The following is a 24922-nucleotide window of genomic DNA, read 5'->3' on the forward strand; positions in this document are numbered from 1 at the left end:
TTTTTTCAGTGGCCCTAATCCTCTTCCGTAGAGATTCCTACTTGAAAGTGTGAATTAATGTCTTTTGTTCAATATATATATTTCAAAAGTTAATTTGTCCGATATTCATGAAGCCAACACTAGGGGGGAGTGGCTTGTTTTCCTATGTCACGGTGGGCTGAGCCAGTAACAAACATTACACACGTAGCTGCGACATGCAGCAGAGCAAAAGCAACAATGTCTCCAGAAGACCACGACCCATCTCTCAATAATCGCCCGTGGGAACACATTATAGTTTCCCTCCTCTGATAGAACGCGCGGTGACGGAATGAGTGCAGCAAAATGCCGACTTTCTGAGTTTAATTCCCCCGTTTCGCTCGGCGCAGCGAGGTAGCGGGTCTTTTTCCAAAGTTGACGGTTAGCAGCAGGGCGCGTGTGAAGGATCGGACTTAAAGGCGCAGTACACCGCCGCTGCAGCCTCCCAACATGGAGAAGCAACAGAGCGACCTGGAGCGTGAACGACAATACTGTGAACTTTGTGGGAAAATGGAGAACCTCTTAAAGTGCGGTCGGTGCCGGAGCTCCTTCTACTGCAGCAAAGAGCACCAGAAACAGGACTGGAAGAAACACAAGCTGGTTTGTAAGGAGGTGGATAGGTCTCTTATTCCGAAACAGAAGCCTGGAGACGGAGAAGGCAAGAAGCATCGAGAACAGAGTGGAGCGGATTCTGCAACCTCACCCCAACATTTAAACACAGAAGCACCTGCTCACAAGGATGGACCGGGAGAAGTGGGCTCCAACACCCCCACCACGCCGAATGGCCAGAGCAGCCTCTCCCCTCAGAAACTGGCCATGGAGTGCATCGTCCCGTGTATGAACAGGCGCGGCATCTGCGTGGTGGACAACTTCCTAGGGACGGAGACCGGACTGGGCATTTTGGAGGACGTTAAGGGTCTGTACAAGACCGGCAGGTTCACAGACGGCCAGCTGGTCAGCCAAAAGAGCGACTCCACTAAAGACATCCGAGGGGACAAAATAACCTGGATAGAGGGGAAAGAGCCTGGCTGCGAGAAGATCGGCTTCCTGATGAGTCGGATGGACGACCTTATCAGACACTGTAATGGCAATCTGGGGAACTACACTATTAATGGAAGGACTAAAGTAAGTATGTCAGTAGGTACAAAAAAAACATCATCTAATGCATCATCACTCTCAGTTTGACTCCTGCCCACCTGAGCGCCTCATTCATCTGATTCACCTTTTGCACAGAGACCCCAGAGAGCCCCATTCAACATTTCTGAGTCTTAATAGATTTGCACAAAAACACCAGTAAATCAGGAATAACTCGAAACACAAAAACAAACAGAAATACTTTATCTAAAGCTAAAACAACAAAGGTATAAAGTCAAATAACCATAAGATACACATCTTTTTTTATTTGGCTCAGACCACTTTTCATTAATATACTGATTTAGATTAGATATTTGGGTTTTAAGGATCTAATTAGTGTTGCACCGATGCCACTTTTTTGGCCCCGATACCTGGCTGTGCAGTATCGACCGATACCATCTGGAAGAACTGCACACTGCTTGGATGTAAAATAATCAGTGTTGGGAACGTTACTTTGAAAAACTAATTAGTTATAGTTACTTTTTGGGAGAAGTAACTAGTAACTGAGTTACTCCACAGTAAAAGAAACTAGTAAAAGTAACTATTGCGTTACTTTTGCGTTTCTCGCCCCCGTAACCCTCACCAACCGGCCCCCACCTTCTCGCTGTGTGTTTCAAAAGCCAGCTGAATAGAGCGGACGATAAAGAGAAGTACCTGCAGAGAGTTTTGCAACTCAACATAAATGACATCAGGGGGGAACGCTATCTGACAGGCCTATAAACCCGTCAAAGTTCCCCCTGCTTAACATCGGGGGGAACGGTATCTGATGCAGTGTAAATATCATCAGGCTTCATTACCTCTACTCATGGGTGTGACGTTTTTTAACAGGGCGCTCAGATCTGGTGAGTGTATGAAGTTAATAACTGGGGATGACTAATTCTGAAATGCTGTGTGTTTGGGTTGTTATAGATACTGCAACGTCCGTCCAATTTCTTCCTTTCTCCATATAGGCTAACATTTGATTGTTACGCGCCTTTAGGGAGAATGCGCGTTTCCTGTCGCTTGTGTGGTGAATCGTGCCACCTGCGCTGTGCGGAGATGCAGGGGAAACCGTATCTGATGGGGAAACGCAGCTTTCCATCTGGAACGTGCAGTAACGGGGTGTCGGCAATGGTAACTGCGTTATAGTTACAGTCAAAGTAATTGGTTAGATTACTCGTTAGTAAAAAAAGGTAACGCCGTTAGTAACGCAGCAGTGTGTCGCAGTGAGCTTGATGCAGACATTTTTGATTTATGCTCAATTTTGAGCGTGGTTTGCGCTATATGCTGTGGGTCTAGATATGGCTGAGGAAGTGGGGGCAAGTCTGTCTGACAATGGAGGGACATGGCGGCGAAAAAGAGCAGGGATCCAGGTGGAAAAAGGCTCCCAGCTTTCTCGCATACCTCGCTCTTCTAGCTTGTCCAACTTCACTAGTTGCTTTCCGCAATGGTGGTCATACAAACAAAACAAGCCGGCAAGCGGGCATAGATTTGACCAATCAGAGGCCTCCTGTCTGTGGTCACCTACAATTTGGGAGAGGTGCCGCAGAGTGTCTGCGGAGGGGGCGGGGACGTCTTTGCGTTCACTGCGACACACGCAGACAACCTGGTTTGGAGGTATAAATCAGCCTTAATACAAAGGGAATCCATTAGAGCTTTTAATTGAATACCTGGAATGGATGATAATAGTTGAATAAACTTTTGGCTTTCAAAATGGTATCGGTGCTCTATTTGTTGGTACTCGCCGATACTGATACCACCATCTTAGTGCTGGATCTGGGCCCCGTCCGATTCTGGTATCAGTGCAACACTAGATCCAACCTTATCAAGGTGAGCATATAACATGATCCAACTTTTTATTCTTGTAATGAATAGAACATATATTCATAATATGACTTTTAATCCTGTTGGATCAGGAAAAAAAATATTGATTGGAGCATGTTGCAGATGTCAGATGTTTCTATCAAAAACTGTCGGTCAGTGTTTAGAAGCTGAAGATGGTGTAAGATATTAGCTTTGTATTTAATAAGTGAAATGACACAGTTATTTCACAGTTAGAGCAGCTGATTAAGGTTAAAATTGGCAGATTGTGATATGTGTGTCTGAGTGATTGATGCGTCTCTACATAATCTCTTTCTGCCTATTAGACTCAATTATGTGTCCCTTCAGTTGAAAGTGTGTCAATTCTGACTCAGCTGGATTTCCACCACCACTAAAACGATCTTTCAAAATGATATTTCTGTGATGAATTTGTAAAAAAAAAACAAAAGCAGAGTAGGCGTGACTCACAGCCTGATCAATTAGAAATATATTACCTAGATCTTTGTATAACAACTTAAAGGTGAAGGATATAAAGTAAGGTAAATCTGTAAGAAGATTTATTTCTTCTGCTGAACAAAGATGCAAGCCAGTCAAGTGATAATTAGGCTGTTATGAACTTTGGCACATTTACTGTTGAGTAAATATAAAGGATTAATAAATGTTGCAAAATTAGTTGTATTTGACTCCTGTTTCATCATTATGAAGTTCCAATCCCCTCCTGCTTAAGTTCTAGCATCATGGTCAATAAAACTTAATATGACTGAATAAAAGGTAATAATGGTTTTGAAATAAGATATACAGCAATATATGTCCAGGTATTATATTAGAGCTCCACAGTAGAGACTGACACGGGAGTGGATTTTCCCTCCTGTCCTGTCCCACTCCCACAGAAAAAAATGGTGTCCCTTCCCGATCCCGGGCCAGAGTAGAAATCTAAATCCTGTCCCGTCCCACTCCTGGTGAAATTACTCCCACTCCCATCCCGCTCCCATTCAGAATGACTCCTGCTCCTGCACCACTCCCATTCTTGTTGTTTTTTAGCGCGGGTGAAAAACTCAGAGCGGAAGTTACTATTGGTTTGCTCCCGCTCCCGTCTGCTCCCGTTAATGTTTAATCCTGTACCGTCCCAATCCCGTGATCGTTACTAATACTGACTCCCATCCCACGGGAATCCCACGGGAATCCCGTGACCCGTGGGTTTCCCGAAAAATATCAGTCTCTACTCCACAGTATTAGAAAATACGATAAGATTAGAAAATAATGCAAAAACTCCAAACAGTTCCTTGTAATATTAATGCACACACTGATACTATGATGGTAATTTATTTTAAAATGTTGTCTTTGGTTAAATAGAGGCTCACCGCCAGGCTGGTTCCAGGCTAAGCAGATATACTTTTGTCCTAAGTGTCCAAACTTTTTAGATAATTCTAGTTTTCTTCTTTACATATATCTACCACATTTGTAAAGTTTTTACTAATTTAGCAATTTTAATGCAAACAACCTTGAACCTAAAAGGAAAGGTTTTCTGCAGATTCCTTGAAACAGGTAATAGTTTAACAAAAAACGGGGGAATATTTCAAGGTTTATGTTAGCATATGCTGCAATCTGCCATGTGAATTTTTTTTTTTTTGCAGAATTTTCACAGCTTTTCAGTTTTGATACATTTAAGAAGGAGAAATGAAAGTATTTGACCTGCAGCTTACCGTTCATGGCTGATCAAGGTCAAATTAACAGCGTCAGTCGCAGGTTATCTGATAAGTGCGTAACTACTGGTTGAGGCTGATATTGCTTTTGATTTTAACATTTCATACCAGAGCAGCATCTGTTTTTCTACTCCTTTTTAATGAGCTATTTGGTTGTACCATTTTAAGCTTTTAGTTTTTAGCATATGACTCTACGGTTCTCTGTGGTCACAACCACAATGAGTAATTGAATATACCTAAGACGGGACGATGGAATGCACATTTTGCAATTGGCAAAATGTACATATGTAAAATAAAGTAGGAAAACCAAGTTATTCCAGGAGCTAAGGATTTAAAAGTATAAATAGCATTTTTATAGGTGAACACAAACGCCCTGAATAAAAGAATACAAAAGAGAAGTCCAAGGAGATCTGATTTGATTTGATCCGTGCTGTTTCCTGCTTTGTAAGAAAATATATGAAACATCATCATAATGGGATTTTTTTCTCATTGGTTATTGATTTTTTTATTAAGTGTGTTTTACAGACTTGATGCATGCACAATTACAGACCAAGAACATCCATAAAAAAAAAAAATGCAGGATGCTGGCATTTGCTATGCGACCCAAGGGTTGCCGGTTCAAACGCCAGCTCTATCGGTCTCAGTCCTGCCCTTGGGCTAAAAAAAAAAAACACATTGCACAACTTCTGTTGCTTTGAGACATGTGTATGAGAAAATGATGCAATTGGTGTTTTTGTTCTTGTTGTGGTTACAGTGAGAATCATTACTCTAGATGATATCCCAGTGCATGAGTGGCCAGATTTCCTTGTCCTTGGTCATTTTGTTGCGTGTGACCTGCAGCTCTTCCTTCAACCAGATCTGGTCATTTTGACCTGGTTGCATGAGACAAACCCGGGAGGAACTGAGCAGCTCCCGGCCTTTTCCTCTTTCACCTCTCCTGGGGACAAAACTGTATGGACAGAGGCAGGACATAAGTGAGAAGAGGCTAAGGGTTGTTTAACACATTACACTCAGTTCATTAACTCCTTCTATATTTTATTTTTGTCTGCAAAGATGTTTAAAGGAAAAATCTCACTCTGACAGAAGCTTTTTTTAGGTTTCCTTGTTCCTGAGCTTTAGGTGGTCAATGTTTATTTTTTTTAAACAAATTTTAGATGTTATTTGATCTTTGATCTGTTGATTCAGTGCTGGCTTAGAGCTTCGACTATCTTTATTATGCTGCTCCTTTTGTCCAGTTTTATTTCCCTCCAGATGGTTCCCTATAAGCATGCGTCATTATTCCAGGTTGCTCTGTTGACTTGATATTTAACTTGGCGAAAAGCTGAGTGAAAATTTGACTTCCTCGCATACTGCTCTCATTGCTTTGGCAAACAATCGGCCGGAGTATTATCAGCAGAAAACAGCATGACTTGCATAAATCGTGGGTCATGAATATCAGTGGCTCAAAGGGATAAAAAACAATGTCGGCACATTTTAGATTGGAAGAGACTACAGGGGAAAGATTTGACCCAAATAATTATTTAATGCCATTGTTTCTGTTTCCATTTCTCACTTGATAGCATTCCACAAACATTTGGACATGTTTGTTTCTCTGCAGATCCTGTATGTTTACCGCTTTGTGTCCAATATAATGTTATCAGGAAGCTTAAAGGTTTTACAAATAACATGTTTGTTGTTTGTGGAGTATACTGATCTTCCGTCACGTCGGAGGAGTAGTTTACAAGAAGCCTGCGTCATGCGTACGCCTTTTCCAAGTGGTTTCTCTTGTGAGGTCAGGTTTGGGTCGGTTACTGGCAGAGACGGTGACTCAAACTTCTGACTGAAAATTGCTCTTAAACCACAAAATAAAGACTTCTATCTTCATTGGGGAGGTTTCCATAATGAGTTCTTGGATGAATTTCTCAGGTGCTTGGCTTGTTGGAACGTTTTGATCGGCTAAAAATATAATTTGTGTTTCAACTAGGGAACTGAAACCTGTACAGTTAAAGTCAGTAATGTCCCTGAATGTTGATCTGGTTCCCCTGCTACCGCTGCTTCAGTCTGGAGAGGAGACACGGATCTCTACATGAATTGTATAACAAATCTCCTATCCAGCAGGCTATCCATTATTTCCTATTATTAGTAATATTATTGATTGATTGATTGATTGATTGGGGCAAATCAAAAAATGGTCAACAGCTGAATTTAGTAGCTGGGCTGGGTATTTTTAACCTGACAACAGCCAGATGCATGTCTCGCTCCGCCTAGCTCCACTCACATACATCTGGGACATCGCTCATTGAAAGAGATTTCCCCAATCAAATTTATGGTCTGGCCAATCAGGACGCAGGGCGGATGTTTCCTGGATGTGACGTAGTGGAGAAGCGTGCACAATGTTGCCTTTTATCCGCACATTTTCATGGCACAAACGACATTGATCATTTACCGACATTGCGCTGATTCCAGTGTTGCTATATCCAAGATGTCGGCTGTTCTGTTTTTTTTTTTCCTGCGTCACTCTCACAGCGTCCCGGTTAGCTTCGGTGTGAGTGGTTGAAATAGCACGTCGATAAAGATGACAGACAAGTGGCTTATCCAATCATATGCAAGGGGTTTTGATAAGGCCCAGCCTTCAGTAAAGGCAATTCCTATGGCGGTGTTCCAGATGTATGTGAGTGGAGCTACAGTAGGCGGAGCGAGACATGCATCTGGCTGTTGTCAGGTTAGGGTATTTTAGCAAAAATCCTGAATCGATTTGATTTTGATTCATACAGTTCTAAATTGATTCATTTTGTTTCGATCTGTTTCTACAATAATGAAAGTGGTTCAACTGTATTTTAAAATACTCGTATTTTATTTTTTTCCTGTCATATTAAACACAAAGTGCAAACTTGTAAATCGGACAGTTTAAACTTGAGATGTGAACAAAACTGTCTCAAAAGTGCAAACTTGTTTGTAAAAAGTGAAAAAGTGAAGCCTCACTCGAGCAAGCAGATGTGAAACAGCGGGGACACAGCAGACATGCATGAGCTGCATTATCTTCACCTAACAAACCATACTTGCAGCGTATTTTGTAACAACTACAGGGTGTTTGCTGGTCAGCCCTAATTTGTTAATTTCTTCAGTCAACCTATATTTGCAGCTGTCTGTCTTGAAGTCACCTTGACTGCATCTTTCCTGCTCATTTGAATGTGAACTTCACGCGCGTCACTTTAAAACGAATCGATCTCATTTCCTAGACATCGATTTTTCAAAAATGTAAAGGAATCGCTTCAAAATTGATTAAATCGATTTGTTTTTATTATTATTTTTTTTTTTTACCCAGCCCTAGAAGTAATAGTCGAAGCCCTGTTCAGAAATAAATGTATTTCTAATAGCTAAAACCTGCCTGATGTGTTTGTGGGAATTCAACAGTAAATCAACACACGCTTGCTGCATCTGCATTAGAGACTGATACGGGAGTGGATTTTCACTCCTGTCCCATCCCACTCCCACAGAAAAAAATTGTGTCCCGTCCCGATCCCGGGCCAGAGTAGAAATCTAAATCCTGTCCCGTCCCACTCCTGGTGAAATTACGCCCACTCTCATCCCGCTCCCATTCAGAATGACTCCTGCACCACTCCCATTGTTTTTTGGTTTTTTTTTAGCGCGGGTGAAAAACTCACCCCAGGCTCACACCGACTCCGGTCTTACCGTTGCGGTGCGGTGGGTGTGGCGCCGCAGTGATTCCAAGTCATTAAAAAGACGTAAACCTCTCTCACCGGCTGCTGAGCTGTCCGGCTGCGGTTACCGAGACACTCCCCCCTTGCTCACACTGGCTCCGGTGCGGTTACAGAGCCGACGGAGACCGCAACTCCCGCACACCCCCTCTCACACCGCCCTTTTGACTACGGTGCGGTGCGGCTCTGCGGCTCCGGCAACAGGTCCGGAGATTTAACAGAAGTTCACTTGAGTTCACGTAACTTCACGCGATAACACGGCCCAAATAAAGGATTTTTGCGAGAGCTTGTTGCGGAGGGCTCCGGCACGCCGCAAGGATAGCTTTCTTGCGGAATTTTCTGCAGCGCTGGAGTGTCTCGGTAACCGCAGCCGGACAGCTCAGCAGCCGGTGAGAGAGGTTTACGTCTTTTTAATGACTTGGAATCACTGCGGCGCCGCACCCACCGCACCGCAACGGTAAGACCGGAGTCGGTGTGAGCCTGGGGTCCGGCGCTGCAGAAAATTCCGCAAGAAAGCTATCCTTGCGGCGTGCCGGAGCCCTCCGCAACAAGCTCTCGAAAAAATCCTTTATTTGGGCCGTGTTATCGCGTGAAGTTACGTGAACTCAAGTGAACTTCTGTTAAATCTCCGGACCTGTTGCCGGAGTCGCAGAGCCGCACCGCACTGTAGTCAAAAGGGCGGTGTGAGAGGGGGTGTGCGGGAGTTGCGGTCTCCTTACTAATCTGCATGTCTGCTGCATTCTAATCTAAAGTAAGTGATTGATTAATAATAGGGAGTTGTTTCCTTAAATGTGTACGTCTAACGCTTAAAATTTTTTTTATTTAACTACAGTGGTTACAATCTTTTAAAATAGGAGATGAAATCTGAAGGCTCCTAGAGATCGACCAATACAGGATTTATCTTCTTTTTTTTAAGACTAATAGTGTTTATTTTGTTTTGGTGAAGGGATTAACAGCGCCACATAACATTGTTGGTAACTCGATTTAGTATTCTTTGAAAAAGTCATTTAATTACTTCTTGGTGTTACTTGTAATGTACGGAAGAGGATTAGGGCCACTGGAAAAAAAAAAGGTTAACTGATTTTTAAATTTTATTTCAGTTTAGTATGGGAAAAAAAGTCAGAGTTCTGACTTTAATCTTAGAATTCTGACTTTTTTCTGTCTGAGAAAAGTCAGAATTCTGAGATTAAAGTCAGAATTTTGAGATTAAAGTCAGAATTCAGAGAAAAAACTCAGAATTGACGGTTGCTGAATTTCTGCTGGGGGGGGCGCGGTCACTCACAGAGACAGACTTGACTGTTGCTTGGGCTATGCGTCAGAAGCATAAATTGGCCAGAAGAGGTTAACTGCTGTCAGCTTGACAAAATATAAAGTTCTATTGGCAATACAATTTCAATTTCAGAAATTACAGAAACACAACTTTCATATCACAGAGGCCCTCAATTTGCCCCCCTTAAAGAGGGCGAGATGTACAGGAAAAGTTCTGCTGTTTTCAAAAGTCACAGTGAGCACAGTGGCCTCCATTTTCAAATAGAAGAGGTTTGGAACCAGAAGGACCATTTCTTCCTAGAGCTGAAGAATGTCAGTCTGAGGTTGACCAAGAATCTGTGATCACATGAAACAAAGATTGAATGCCAGGCAGCATGTTTGGAGCAAACCAGGCTCCACTCATCACATGACTAACCTTTAAAGTGAAAAATAGCGGTAACACCATGCTGTGATGATGTTTTTATGTACCAGGATTCAGGAACTAATGGAGCAAAGAACAGAGACCGCCTGGATGAAAACCTGCTCCAGACCTCATACTGAGGAGACCACTCGTCTTGCAGGACCATGACACTCTAAAACGTTCAGCCTAGATTTCAACATAATAGCTTCTAGCCAGGTTTTTAAACATCCTGTCCCAAACAACAAATCGTACCATTAGAAATTCCTCCCAGCCCATGATTTGGTTTCGATCCAATTAGTGTTTGCATCTAGTACAAATATGTCTACCTTGCACATTTTCCAGCTCTACAGGTGTTTAAATGTACTTAACTTGAAAGAAAGCTACTGGCTGACTGATGCAGAATATTCCTCTAAACCCCTTAACGACCATATTGAATAACCCATCCTGAAGTAATGCACCCATCAAGCCTGCTGCCTTACATAAAAGCATGTGAATCAATATTAGCATCTGTTTCCGCACTGATATCTGCTGCAAAAAAGAAAAGAAAAAAGACTGTCCGCAGTGACACAGGGAAATTGGCAAAAGCTAAATTAGTTATAACACAGTAATGCAGCTAAGACAAACTAAACTCTTCAATCCTTTTGAACGTTTCTCAATTTTTATTACATTACCTCCACAAATCGTATAGATTTCAGGGGAACCAGAATATCCAGCACAATTGTGCAAAGTTGTGAAGTAAAATATATAAAAAAAAAAACATGTTTTTCTCTTTAAAATTTGTTTATTTAATGATCTGCAAAGCCTTTTAGTGCTCAGTACCCTTTTCTCTTGTTTCCCTCCCAGTTCCACGGAAATTGTTGACATGAAATTTATTAGCCCTGCACCTGACAAAGCTCGCCTTTTTGGATGAAAGGCAAGAGCAACATTTTTCAAGTGTAGACAGAGGACGTCCAATTTGCTGCCTGCCTCATGTCATATAGGGATTTCTGCAAATACCTGATTGAAGATGATCTGCATATATGAGATCAAAATGACACAAACATTTCTCATACATGCCACAAGCGGTGTGTGAAAAATCATAAGTCACTGTGGGTGGGAGGCTGAGGAGAGTTTATAAACAGGGATCACTACAAGGAAATCTTTTGAGGGTTTCACGAAACTTGCGACCCTAAAATTCAGCCAGAAGTGCTATAGGATGGTTTAGATCTAAGCATGTTTTAAATTGGCCTAGTCAAAGTCAGAAACACACACACTCCTTATCCTGTCTATATGACCTTCAGCTATTTGGCAAAGAAAAAGTTTGATGAATTGCCTCAAATCTGGTTCTATAAAGAATTAAATGGGCTGAGTGGACATGAACTCCATTTTTATAAATATTTTTTTTCTAGATTTGGAAACCATTTGTCCATTTCCTTTCACCTCACAGTTATCTGCTTATTTGTGCTGCCCTATAAAATCCCAATTAGGTACAATGAAGTTGGGTTGCAACTAAGAATATTTTGCAAATCGATTAATCTGTTGATTATTTTTTCGATTAATCAATCAATAATCGGTTGGCAAAAGATTCTTTAAAGACTTTTTTTTTTTTTTTTTTGCGAAATGAAACCAGGCGAAACTCAAACTTTCCACTTGATTTTTTTTTTTTATCTCAAATGAAAAATATTTACATATTGTTTTACAATTTTGATATAATTACTGCTCTAAGTGGGTCGGTCTGTCAGCTAAAGGCATGTTTTACAGTCTCTATACACCAATTAAACTGAATCGTGAACTGAATGTGATGTTTTAAGAGTGGGATGGGAACGGTTCATAGGATGCAATATAGAGGAGTAATTGGTGAAGGAAAATTGGTCATTAGATCAATGATCTGAAAAGCAGGATAAAATTCTTCGAGTTAGTTCACACTTATTCACATTATTGCACTAACATAACAAGGTTCTTCATCGTAAAAATGAATAAAATTAAATAAAAAAAATTAAACACTTTTTTTTTTTTGGCATTTGAAATGTGACAGATACTTTCAGACAGAGGTTGACCGTTGACCTATATTCTGATGCTCTGCAATATACGTAGAGGAGAGGAAGTCTTGTAATGGCGGTGGCTGTGCACTGGAGCCAGCTGTATATTATGCTATAGGCTGTGTGGACGGTTCTTCCTTCCGCTCACAGCACCAGCCTTCTTGAAGCAGCAGCTTGCGTGCCACTTTTTTCCTGCTTATTGTTTTGTTTTCTGTCAGACTAAACGCTTGACCCATCAATCACAGGCGCATACAAACAGGGCAGCCACTAGGGATCAATCCAGGCATTCTTCATGATCCTTGAATATTGTTCAGAGAACAAACTGAGCTGGTTTAGGTCGTAATGGAGGATATATGGATTAGGCTTGTAGGAAAGATTGTTATATGGGGAACAAAATTGCATCTGTTATTCTAATTTTATGCATATATTTATTTGTTTATGTTATGGGTTCAGTATGCCTTTTTTTTATATTCGATACCACTTAAATGTTTTTCTCATTTTTCCTATTTTACAAACTCAGCATCTTTAGATTATATTAGATTTTTTTAACACCAGCTAGCAAATTTTTATGAAGTGAAACTTTTGTTTACTTTTGAGATTTTTTTTCTTCTTGAATTGAAAACAAAATCTTAAAAGTGCGGTGTGCATATGTATTCATCTTCCTCAGCTCTGGTCCCCCTAAATAGAACAGGGTTTCCGCGGGTCATTAAAAATCATTAAGTCGAAAGGTTAGAGAGCATGCGCCAGATGATTAAATTCAAAGCAGCAAAACATACGGAAATGATCCAGGGTTTCCGCGGATCATTTAAAATAATTACAATCCATTATTTTTAGGGAGATTTTTTCATTAATTTCATAATTTTTTATGGAATGTCAGTGTAACAATCAACATGTATCAAATCGACCGAAAACCGTGACCAGAAACCGTGAATCGAACCGAACCATGGATTTTGTGAACAGTTCCACCCCTAATATATATATATGAGTGTCATGGCTACTTGTTGATGGCATTAAAATTATTTTTAAGAGCATCACAAAACATTAAATTAGAGTTACTCATTCCTGTATAAACCCTGTAGAATTCATATTAATAAATGTCAATTGAGGTTTTGAATGAAGTTATAGAGAACTTGGGTCAGTTTACTTAGATTATCTTAAGTTAATGAGGTCTGGCTGGTTCCTGTTGAAGTAATTGGCTAAAGATTAGTATGAGTATAGCATAAAATAGAGAAGCACAGCGCCTTGAAACATGCTGTAATTCTCATAAATGTGGTACAGGTAATATTTATGTTGTGATATATTGTAGCCTTTCTGTAAACCTACCAAGACACGCCCAGCTATCCACTGACGGGCCAGGCTATCAGAGCATGAGAGAAGCAGCAAATAACTGAATATATTGTACATATTTTTCATTTTCCACCCTTAGAGTAACACAAATACAACATGCTAATAATAGCTCTTATGCGTCAGACTATCTCCTTTTGATGAGCCTTTCAATTAGTCACACTTTTCTTAATAAAAATAAAGGACTAATTTCCGTCACATTTTTATGAACATTTTGAGTTATCAGATTAGAAGATCTTCAAAATTCCAAGCAACTTACAAAATTTTACAAAAGTTTTACTCATTTTAGGTGGTTTTTGCAAAAAATCAAAACACATTTGTGGAATACTTTCTACCTGACATGACTGATCGGCCATTTCTGCTGCTAAAGTCCCATTAGAGTCCCATTTCTCTTGACCTCTTTGTATGGCATATAACATGACTGACACGATGAAAGAAGAAACACTTGTAACTTGCAACACCTTTATTAAAACCTTGTTCCGTTACTGATGTATGCTTCCAGTTTGTTTGCTTCCTCTGTTTCCTGTTTATTACAGATAAGTTTATGAAGTAATTGACTAACTCACTCCAGTGGATGGAAATGCATCTAACCTGATTTTCATTTTTCTGTATTTTTTAATTGAATTGAATGTGGAAGAATTAGAGATCTAAAATATTAAAAGTTTCCTCCAGGATTCATTAATGATTGATTGAAATTGGAAGTTATTCTTAAGCAGCGTACTGAGATCAGCTTCTGGGTTTATATTTTGCATAAAGATGGTGTTTGATATCAACATTGTTTAACCATTTTAACAACATTTAAATAGAACCTGGAAGTGAAAATTCAAAAACTAATGCTTGTGCTATTAAACGTCCTTTCACTGTTTACATCCAGCTGTGAACAATAAAGGAGCAAAATAACTCGATGTTAGGGCTGGGTATTGTTCAAAAATTTTCGGTGCCGGTACCAATACCGATACCTTCACTTCGATACCCGTTCCTGGACAAAACTTTTTTCGATACCAGTTTTATAATATCAATTCGAAGAAAAAGAAAATTACACAACATGATAAAGTACAAATCTTGAGTTTTATTTTAAGCTCTGATTTTTCCATTTTCATTTTTCCTTTTACATAAAAAAACAAATTTCAGTGAAGAAGAACAGTTGCAAACAAGTCGGTGTCTAATATTCAATGTTACAATGTGAGGACCTTTTTACTTAGCAGTTTTTCTTTAGAAAAATTGACATGTCTGCTTTCTCAGGAGACAAACAAGCCCGTTGAATGGGATTCCTACTGACAGTGCACAGCCGGTATGTGGGGGTCTGAGCGGCTCCGACAGAAATAATATTGGAAGGCAGGATGGTAAATCTGGATGAACTGACTGCACTGATTAAGTTTTCAGGTGGATTTTCCCACTTAAAAACATAATAAAACGACTTTATTCCCACTGATCACAGCAAATATAGCTGCAAGGCAAATAAAGGACAGAGTCGCTCCGCCCAACGCGCGTCAGAGCAGCAAAGCTGCTTCAGCCACGCGTCAGAAGCTGGTACAAAGAGCAAAAAGGACGCGATTTTGCTGCTCCTGCTGCGTCCGGTGTAAAAGCAGCATGTTTCACTCCGCTCTGGCTTTGCTCTGCCCACGGGCTGCTGAGAAGAGGATGGTCGCGCTGGATGCGGCCCACTCTTCTTGCAGTCAAACACTGAGCAACTTTCGACTCTTAAATTGTTTCTGTGCATGATGTATTGCATTGCGCACTATTGGCATCAGTCTTAATAAAGTGAAGCCATACTTTTGACCTGGGGGGCATTTTAAAGGGGTTCCACGACGCTCACAACCAGTTCACAACAGATACACAGGAGCCCTGGCTGTAGGCGCGACCACCTATGTATTTTTCCTGGATGACCCAATCACATGAAGTGTTACAGCCAATCACCGAGACTTGGTACCGAAAGACGAGGCATGTTTGGATACTCTGTAGAACCGAAGCATTTCGGTCGGTACCATAAAAGAACCGATGTTCGGTACCCAGCACTACTCGTTGTAGGCAAAAATGTCAGAAGAAACGGAGAGTTCCTCCAACTGTCTTGATTCCCACACTCATTCTTGCTACAAGGTCTCAGTCTAAAACTGTTTGTGCTCCGTGTTTGGATTGGGATCTCTCCTGTGAAGTGAGCAGATCCTTTTCAGCTTTCCGCCCCACCTCAGTCCATCAATCACCACAGTGGATGTAGATGACGTGATACCAGACCAGTAATCAGGTTATCTTAAAAATACATTTAAATAAATGTAGGATTTTGTATGTAATGGATTCTGCTCTTTATTATTTATCTATTTATGTAGATCTTTATACAAGCAACCTATATACAGAAATATTGAATCAGTTTAATAAAGTCCAAAATATATTTGAATATATATATATATATATATATATATATATATATATATATATATATATATATATATATTCTCCTAAATAATGCAAAGGTTTTCTCTACAATGAAAGCCCTGGCTAAGAGCACCAAGTGGCTAGCTTTACAGAAATCTCTAAATCCAAGTTATTAGCCTTAAGCTTTATGAGTAACTCTGGAAAACTTTTCCTTTTGGCTCAGAAACACTTAAAATCTTCTTATTCAGCTACAGGGCTGTTTGCCAACCAGCTGCCTGAATGTTTTAGCTCATTTATCCCTTCGTACTTAAACTTGCTTCTCTCTAAAGCACTTAACCTTTTACTGGATTATTTTTCCCAAACGTGTTTTGTTTTGACTGAATTATAAAAGTACTGAGAAGAAACATGCTACCAGGATATTTAAGTTTACTTTAAATACCACATAATGTTTTGGTCCTGAACCTGTAAAATCCTGGATACCAAAAGGTCCAAACCTTTTAAATGTGTTGTGTAAACACTGCATTATTTTATTTAGTATTTTCATGTTTGTAGTGAGTAAAAAAATGGAGCCCCTTCTAGCCTCATTGATGGCCCCTCAGAGCCCGGTTTGGTGACCTCCGTTCCTCCTGTTCTCTGCACGTAAACGCCAGTTGGCCTCTGAAGCTGTGCTTGTGGAATGTAAACAAACAACATGAGGAGCAAGGTCAGCCGCTTAATGAGGGCCACGGAGGAACGCGGAAGAGTGGGTGGCTGAAAAAATGGGAGCTCGAATGATTTTTAAAAGGTCAGGAGCAGAGAGGGATAAGTTTAAAGGCGGCTTTAAAAAATAATCTATGCATCCAAAACCTCTCCGATTATAAACAGTAGTGACCCTTCTGTCGTTTTTGGTATATATGTCACATCTTTTTTTTGGAGGTTTTTGCTCTCACCTGAATAAGGACTTTAAGATGTGTTTCTTCTGTGTGCTTCAGCTTGTTAGGTTCTCATGACCAGAACACATGAAAGGCAAACTGGAAATAAACAGCACTTCATTCAAGGTTGGCACATCTACACAATAGCTCTATGTGATGTATTTTCTGTGAATAAAGTACAACACACTTCCATTGTGTGCCCTTCTGTTTTTTTCTATTTTTAGTCAATCCAAAAACTTATAGGTCATAAAATCTTGCCATGCTTCTTTTCATCCTTTTTTAAAAATAAGTCTGAAGAAGAAAAGTTTTCCTTCTGTAGCTGGAGATTTAAGAGAAGACGCCGAGCTTCCGCTAGAAGGACAGAGGAAGGCGAAACTGCTGTGTCCGCTGTAGTTCTCTCTGTCACCTTAAGTCGACCCACACACCCCTCACACACATCTGAATCCACACTTGACCCATCTCGAGTCTGGTAGGGTGAGCCCAGCAGTTAAGAGTGGGAGGGGTGACACAGCGGAGGATAATCCAACCTTCCTCACGCTCTGCACGTAGCACAACCATTAAAATAGTGCTCTCTCTGGAGGGAGGCCAGGAGTCAAAGTTTACAGCAGTTCATTCCTCCCTGTGAGCTGCAGCCCCACCCCTCTGCTTTCGCTGTCTGTGCCCCTCTCCCTCTTTCTCTGCGTTGCTATTTAACTCACCAAAACAAACAGAAAAGCAAACCATTGCGTCTTACACACAGGAAGTCCTTTTGTCGGCTATGCGTGAGCCTCACTCGGTTATTTCCAGGATCACCTCATCTTTTTTTTTTATGTTAGAGGACCAGAGGAGGCATCCCCTGCCTCCCTCCTCTTTACGTTGGAGTTCTGTTGTTTTCAACCTTTGAAGGCCCTGATATCGTGCATTCCAGTGGTAACCTGCATCTCCGTAGATGTAAGCACAATGCCGACAGACGCAAGCAGCTCAGATCAGATGCGCAGGAAAACAAGATTGTGGCACACATGTGATGTCAAAGACTGCAACTTTTAAATGGAGTTTTTTTTTTTTTTTTTTTTTTTTTTTTTTTTTCCCTAACTTGTCTTTTCATTTCTGCAGACATTTTCCTTTTGCATCCAAATATTGTGAAGAGGTTTACTCAGCTTCGGGAGTTTATAATAATGTTGCTATGGTTTATGTTGATGCAAGTTCCTGAAAGAATGTGGCCCAACTTGCCTTTTCTCCACCGTATCACTGTGTTGATGCTGCTGTGTATGAGGGCTGATCTGCTTCTTTTGGTGCATGTTTACCGGTCACCTCAGATCCACTTTCAGCTCAGACACTGTTGCTGTATTCAGCCAGGTTAATACTTCAGCGTATGCAGCAGTTTTAAACGATCTCAAAACAATTAAAATGTTCAGTCCTTTATATCAGTTTCCACCCAGTGGTGTAAACCAGAGGGAGCAGAGTTTTTCTCCAGCTCAATGAAGCATGGAGCAGCAAGACCCCTTGTTGCTGCGCAGTGCTTGTCAGCTGGCTGAAAGATGAGACAGATTTGGACGGATCCCCCCCAAAAAAAATCTAATCTAAATGTTTGTTCCTCAATGGAAACGAGCATCTTTATGATGGAAATTAAGCAATAAAAACAGTATCAGTTTAAAAACAAACTTATTCCATCCAAAACTGTTTACTCAGTTCCGAGAGAAAAAACAAAATTTTTATGTTTTCCTTAAAAAATGTTTTTTTTATATTTGCCAAGCAGCGTTTTCCATGTTTCCGTTGATAAATGGAAGCTTTATCTCATGAGCTTTAAAGCTACAGTGTGTAATAATTACAGGGATATACAGTTAGAAATGTAATATATTATACATAACTATGTTATTTATCATCATCTACGAGCTCAGCCTCTTAACCTTAATATTTGCGTTGCCTTAGAATTCGTTATTTATAATTACATAGGAGCGGGTCTCGCTGCCATGGAGGCAGACATCTTTGCGCTACGGCAGCGCAGAGCCAACAAACTAGCGATTGCGAGATCGCCCATTACGCTCGAAAGTAACTACGGCAAGTTGAGAGAGATGAACTGAGACGGTACTGAACAATAGATGGCAGTATTATGCCTGAGAATACTGTCTGTAGAATTATCTATGTAAACAAACCTCATCACTTGAGAAGGTAGGTAATGCGGAGGTTGTGGAAGACATTTTGTCCCGTAATGCTCGCCGTACTGTTGGGGGGGATGTTCATGTTGCTGCGGTCTGCAGTCTGGACGTTAGATGTCGCTGAAAATTACACACTGTAGCTTTAAGTGTGAGATTTGAAAGCCTCCTTTCCTTCACCCTAATTTTTACTTCTCTCCACTGATTCTCCGTCCGATTGAAGTCTTTGGCTAGCCCACTGCAAAAAGTAGAATTTAATTCCAAACTCAAGAAACCTGTTGGTTTCTTGAGATCTGTAAACTGTTAATCATTATCCCTGCATTTCTTTAAAAAATGTAAAAGTGTGTTTAAGAGAGTTTATTGTAGCCATATGGTCAGGGGCACAAATTAACTTTTATATTTAGGATGTTACGGTCAGACCTCGAATGTTCCTTTTTGAAATTTCTGCCAATTTTAGTACATTTGTAAAAATGCAAATAATGCCAATAACTCTGGATCAATTATACAGTTATTTTTTGTGTGTCTACACCAAACTGTTCGCTCACCCACCCCTGGTGCTTGAGGGCGGGGAAATCTTCTTCAGGCTCTGGTTCTCTACCAGAGGCCTGGGAGTTTGAAGGTTCTTCATAGTATCTTAGCCGTCTCTAGAACTGCACATTTCTGAACTGAGATGTCTGACTTTTTTTATCCAACAGATACCTGGAAAACCATCAAACTACTCCTGTTGTACCATTTTGAATTTGACGGTGATGATATATGGGAGGGTATTCAATAATGTGATGAAAGAAATGGAAGGAGACTTTATGTATTTTTTTATTTGATTCCTAAAGCAAGCTTCTTGTTTCAAACACCCAGGAAGAAAATTGTTACTTTTTTTTTTCCTATTTTAAAAATATATAAAGAAATGTATGTTTTTCCTGTTAGTCCAGGATGTTGGAATTACCTCTGGTGCTTATCCTTTTCATCGAGGGGTATTTTCTACAGAGTGCCAGTTTTCTGTTTACTCCAAGAAGTATACAAGAGCTAGTGGGTTTTACAGCCAACTGTCAGCAGATCATGGAAGTCTTATAACAGCAGGAAGGGGCAAAGGGAAGTTATCATGCAGCACAATATTCCTGGTTTATGTTCACATGATTCAGAAGGGGTATTATAGGGCAGGCGGTGCGAATCCGGCCTCTGCTTATTTCCATTTTCATTTAATTTACGTTTACTGTTTGAACAGGTTGACTTGAGTTTCATTCACTCTTGAAATTGTTTTTCCTTCACTTTCCAACTTAATGTCCGTTAGAAGGTTAGTGACAGTAGAAGCGTGCTTGTTTCACTGTGAGTCTGTTTATACTAATCACATTTTTCCATCTCTATCTCCCTCCTCAGGCAATGGTGGCCTGTTACCCGGGAAACGGAACTGGTTATGTGCGCCATGTGGATAATCCCAATGGCGACGGACGCTGCGTCACATGCATATATTACCTTAACAGAGATTGGAATGCCAAGGTATGAGAGTAACGTCTAAGAACTTTCTTTTTCTGCAAGCCGATTTTTAGGAAAGTGCTCCAAAAATTTAGGTTGATGTACCTAAATCACAGAATCAGAATGAATTGATTAGCAAATATAAGAAAATTTAATGTTTTTTTTGTTACTGAGAATAGCTTTTGAGTAAAACTTTCAGTTAGAAATAAGGGGAAAGAAAAAAATTGAAGGGAAGAGATGGTGAACTCGTTCAAGTTTGCTTGTTATATGAGATACCTGCCCTTAAAAACTTGGCTGTTTAGAATAACTCTGATCATAATTTTTTTGCTATTTAATTTTTTGGGGGGAAGTTTAAAATAGCTAAAAATAATGCTGTTCTTCTAAAGGAAACAATGCATTAAGTTTCTGAGCTTTGCTATAAAATTATCATAAATAAAAGGCAAGAGTGAGGGTTTTTTTTTACAGCTGATTATTGGGCAACCAAGACTTTTCATCAGGAAGAGCAAATACCAGATTCAAGTATAATGATCTGCTTTGAAAAATTACATTTCAATGAACTTTAAATAAAGATAGATAGTTCAAGTATCTCCAATTGAGAATTTTGAAAAAACAAAAATAATATAACTACAAAACCAGTAGAATATAAATATGCTGCAAGGAGAGGATCAGTTCTGATTTTTAGAGCCTGAGGGCTGGTTGGTCTGAATAAGGATCTGCAGTGGGAAGTTGATGATCATGATTGAAAAAAGCTTGTGCTGACTCGGAGACCACAGTCACCAGATTAAAATGAATGGGTCAAAAATATGTGGTGAGTTTATACAGAACTCGTCTAACACAAATAACCTGGATATATGTACGAAATCTACTGAGAGCGGAGACACATCATCCCACTGTTTCTGGAAATGTAAAATTATACACGCAAGTTTTGGGAAGCTTCAGTTAAAAAAAAATACTTTAAAACCTTTTCCATCAATCTTTTTATTCTAGGCATATATCCAGGAAGACATACTCGATAAAAACAAGAAGCTGTTTCTGGAACTAAGCCCGTTCTTTTCTAAGAAATGTATTGCACTTCAGCGGAGGAAAATTACAACACCACATGCAGTGCAGTGGTTTAAACAAATGCTGTTAAATTTACTAATTGAAAGAGTAGGGGTGTAAATCACATCAATCAAGGCGATTCGATTCAGTATCGATTTCCTGACCCAACAATTCGATTATTTTCGATACTCAGGAATACACCACGATTCGATTCGATTAATTGGTAATTTTTTTTTTGTTTTTTTTTACCTTACAGGCTAGACAAGGTTTCAAATTTAACATAAATCAATGAAAGCTGTAATATCGTCATGCATTTTTTTTTTTTGAGAAACAACAGCAAATAACAGAATTAAAAAGCTGTACTCCAACTCATTCACTGAAAAATAATTCCCCTGGATTATAGATTCTGAAAGGCCTTGCATCAAAAAATACTGCACAAAATCAGTGCAATGAGTGCAATGCAATACCTCGGCTCCAGACGTCCCGCCCCCACCACAGACGCTCCGCTGCACCTCTCCCAAATTGTAGCTGACTGCAGACAGTGCCGTAGACCGGAGGCCGGCTTGTTTTTTCTTTTTTATGACTGAAATTGCGAAAAACAACTCGTAAAGTTTGACCCGCTAGAAGAGCGAGGTGCGCGAGACCGCTAGGACCCTTTTTCCACCTGGATCTCCGCTCTTTTTGGCCCTCATGTCCCTCCGTCGTCGGACTAAACTCGCCCCCACTTCCTCACCGCCTCGGCCGTATCTAGACCCACAGTGTGTAGCACAGACCACGCTTCAATATTAAGCATAAATCAAAAATGTCTGTGTCAAGCTCACTGCAACAAACTGCTGTAATATAACCAGGAAGCGAGGTAGGAGGGCAAAATAGGTTTAGCGCCACTGCAGGACGGGAGGGAGAATTACGCCCAGGAGCAAATGGGGCGTGTCGATGCATCGGACCGTCGGCTGTTGGATCGATGCATCGATACAAAACGATTATTATTCACACCCCTAGGAAAGAGTAACTTAAATGCTGAAGGATAGCAGAAGGCATCTGAAAATATTTTGCTGCATTTAATAAAAACACTGATCTAAACCTGGTCCATCCTGAAGATGGCTGATATTTTTAAACTTTGCAGCTCCTAACACTAATATTATAAATATAAAAGGAAGAAAGGAAGAGGGTTCATATAGATGTGCATGTATGTATATGTATGCATTTAAGACAAGTTACTCTTTGTAATATACCAAAGATATCTTTGCAAGGATATTTTATGTTTTGTTTTTTGTTCTCTGTCTTAAGTAAAAAAAAAAAAAGAATTAAATTACTGTTAGGGGAAAAAAGAATACTGCAACAAAATATTTGTCATATTTGACAAATATTTGCCACAATGTATATTAGACACATGATTAGTATATTTGAAGAAATGCATACAGTAAGTGCTGATACAATAAATCAGATTAATCATGATTAATTGATTATTGAAATGATCGACAACTAATTTAGTAATCAATTCATCATTAACTGGAGCAAAGAGATTCTAAAACTTGCCTCCAGCTGACAGAGCGACCCACTTAGAGCAGTTATTATATCAAAATTGTAAAAAAAAAAAAAATATGTAAAGCATTTTGCTTTTAAGATTTTCTCTTTCAATATTCTCTATCCAGCACTCAAGTGGAAAAGTTTTAGTTTAACTTGGTTTAATTTCATAAAATGTCTTTTTTAAGGAACCTTTGGCTATCTGATTATCAATCGATTAATCGAAAAAATAAATGACGGATTAATCAATTTGCAAAGTAATTGTTAGTTGCAGCCCTAAAATACCTTACTCCACCTGTTGAAGCTGGATCATAGTAAAGATTGTAAAAAAACAAAAAACAAAGTCTTAGTAGTTTAAAAAAAAAAAACTCCCAAAGATTAGATAAAGTAGTGTTTAATAATTTACACGTCACTTATGACTATTTATTGTATCAGTTAATTAGACAATCATGATCATCTGACCCTTTACAAACCAGTCATATTTTGGTCACTTTTCAATTATGCTAAATCATTAACCATTACAATTAGCTTTATTGGCTAAGATTGTTAGCATAAACAAGGATTTTGGTTTCAAACAGTAACAGCAGACTGATATTCAGTAGAAAATGTATATTAGGAGGTAGAAGAAAGAGCATTTACTTATGTTTATCTTTAGACAATTTTCCTTTTTTAATTTTATGATAAACTTTCAAGTTGGTTCCAAATTTAATTAGTGTTCTGCATGTTTATTCTCCTGCTGTCTTAACTCATTTTGACTTTGAGGTTGTCGATTTGACTTGGATTTTTATGTCAATACATCGGCTTACTTTATGACCTATGCACCTTGAAACGGCAAACAAATGATGTGGCTTAGATCCATTCATCTTGATTTATAACTTTTCTTAATCTTCCCACTCTGTTTTTTTTTTTTTTTTTTTCAGAAGAGACGCCAAGTTTCCTTGTTTATCTGTGTTGTAACGGGGGTTTCCCGGATCAATAAAAATCATTAAAAATAAGGCCTTAATTGGCATTAAAATTGATTAAATGTGATTATAGGGGCATTTAAAATGCTTTATTTAGAAAAAAAAAAAAAAAGAATATATATACGCACGCACGCATTTATACATAAAACAATTTTGTCAGATATATTTTAGCGGATACAACTGGTTCCGCGTGTTTGCGCGGAATGGCTTCTAGTTGATCGTAAAGACATATGGTTGGAAAAGAATTCCGAGGCGAAAAAGCTAGAGAATGGGAAAATGCAATTTTCAACAAAAGTGACAGGAAAACAAGGATTTTGGGACACGGCTGCTTCCTGTCGACGGTAAAGATGACGAAAGATTTTGCCGTGTTGTATGTATATATATGAGAGTCATGGGTACTTGTTGATGGCATTAAAATTATTTCTAAGAGCATTAAAAAGCATTAAAATAGAGTTACTCATTCCTGTATTAACCCTATATAAATCCTTTCCTTGCAACGGTTACAGTGTGGGTGGTGTCAACTAATTGAAGGTGTTGCATTATATCTGTAAGGTCCATGCATCATCCCCTGACTGATCTAGAACACCGTTGACAAATGAACCATTGTCATTTGGTCTCTTATTAACCCGACCACATCTTTGGTGAGCTGTGCTGCTGCTTTACAAACTATTTAAAGCTGCAAGACAACTGAGAGAACCTTCAACTTGCATAAAGAATTTGAAACTGAAGCATTTAAATTCCATAATGAGGGAGGCTTACATGTGAACTTCTATGAAGCACTTCTAAATCTATTGGTGAAAATAAACAATAGTTTAATAATATTTTGATATTATTAACTACTAGAACCATTCCAGCTAAAACAAAATACAAAATACCTATAATTGGTGGGACCTTTAATGATTATAGACATTAAAGGTCAGTCACATTGGCTTGAAAGTGTCTTTAAAGACAGATTTCAGGTCTTACCAAATATTCACTACTAGATTTAGTTGTGGACTTTGACTAGACCACTCAAACATGAATATGTTTTGCTTTGACCCAGTGTAGTTCTATGTTGTAGCTCTATGCTGGAAGGTGCACTACTCACCCAATCTCTAGTCTGGTTAAGGTTTTCTTCTAAGATTAGATCCA

General features: G+C 39.4%; 1 protein-coding gene across 2 annotated transcripts in view; it reads left to right on the forward strand.

The window, feature by feature from the left end:
* Nucleotides 1-221: 221 nt before the first annotated feature.
* Nucleotides 222-24922, forward strand: part of egln1a (egl-9 family hypoxia-inducible factor 1a) — a 31097-nt gene continuing 6396 nt past the window's right edge. Inside the window, exons 1-2 of one of the 2 annotated variants that reach the window (XM_038284127.1) lie at nt 222-1140; nt 20169-20288. In XM_038284127.1, coding sequence (XP_038140055.1) covers nt 466-1140; nt 20169-20288 — 795 coding nt within the window. In that variant the 5' untranslated portion in view covers nt 222-465. The remainder of the gene's footprint in view (nt 1141-20168; nt 20289-24922) is intronic. The other variant, XM_038284128.1, reaches the window with a different exon arrangement.

The sequence above is a fragment of the Cyprinodon tularosa genome, unplaced genomic scaffold, assembly GCF_016077235.1.
Source record: "Cyprinodon tularosa strain WSP-4 unplaced genomic scaffold, ASM1607723v1 ctg199, whole genome shotgun sequence".
In the NCBI taxonomy this organism is placed as follows: Eukaryota; Metazoa; Chordata; class Actinopteri; order Cyprinodontiformes; family Cyprinodontidae; genus Cyprinodon; species Cyprinodon tularosa.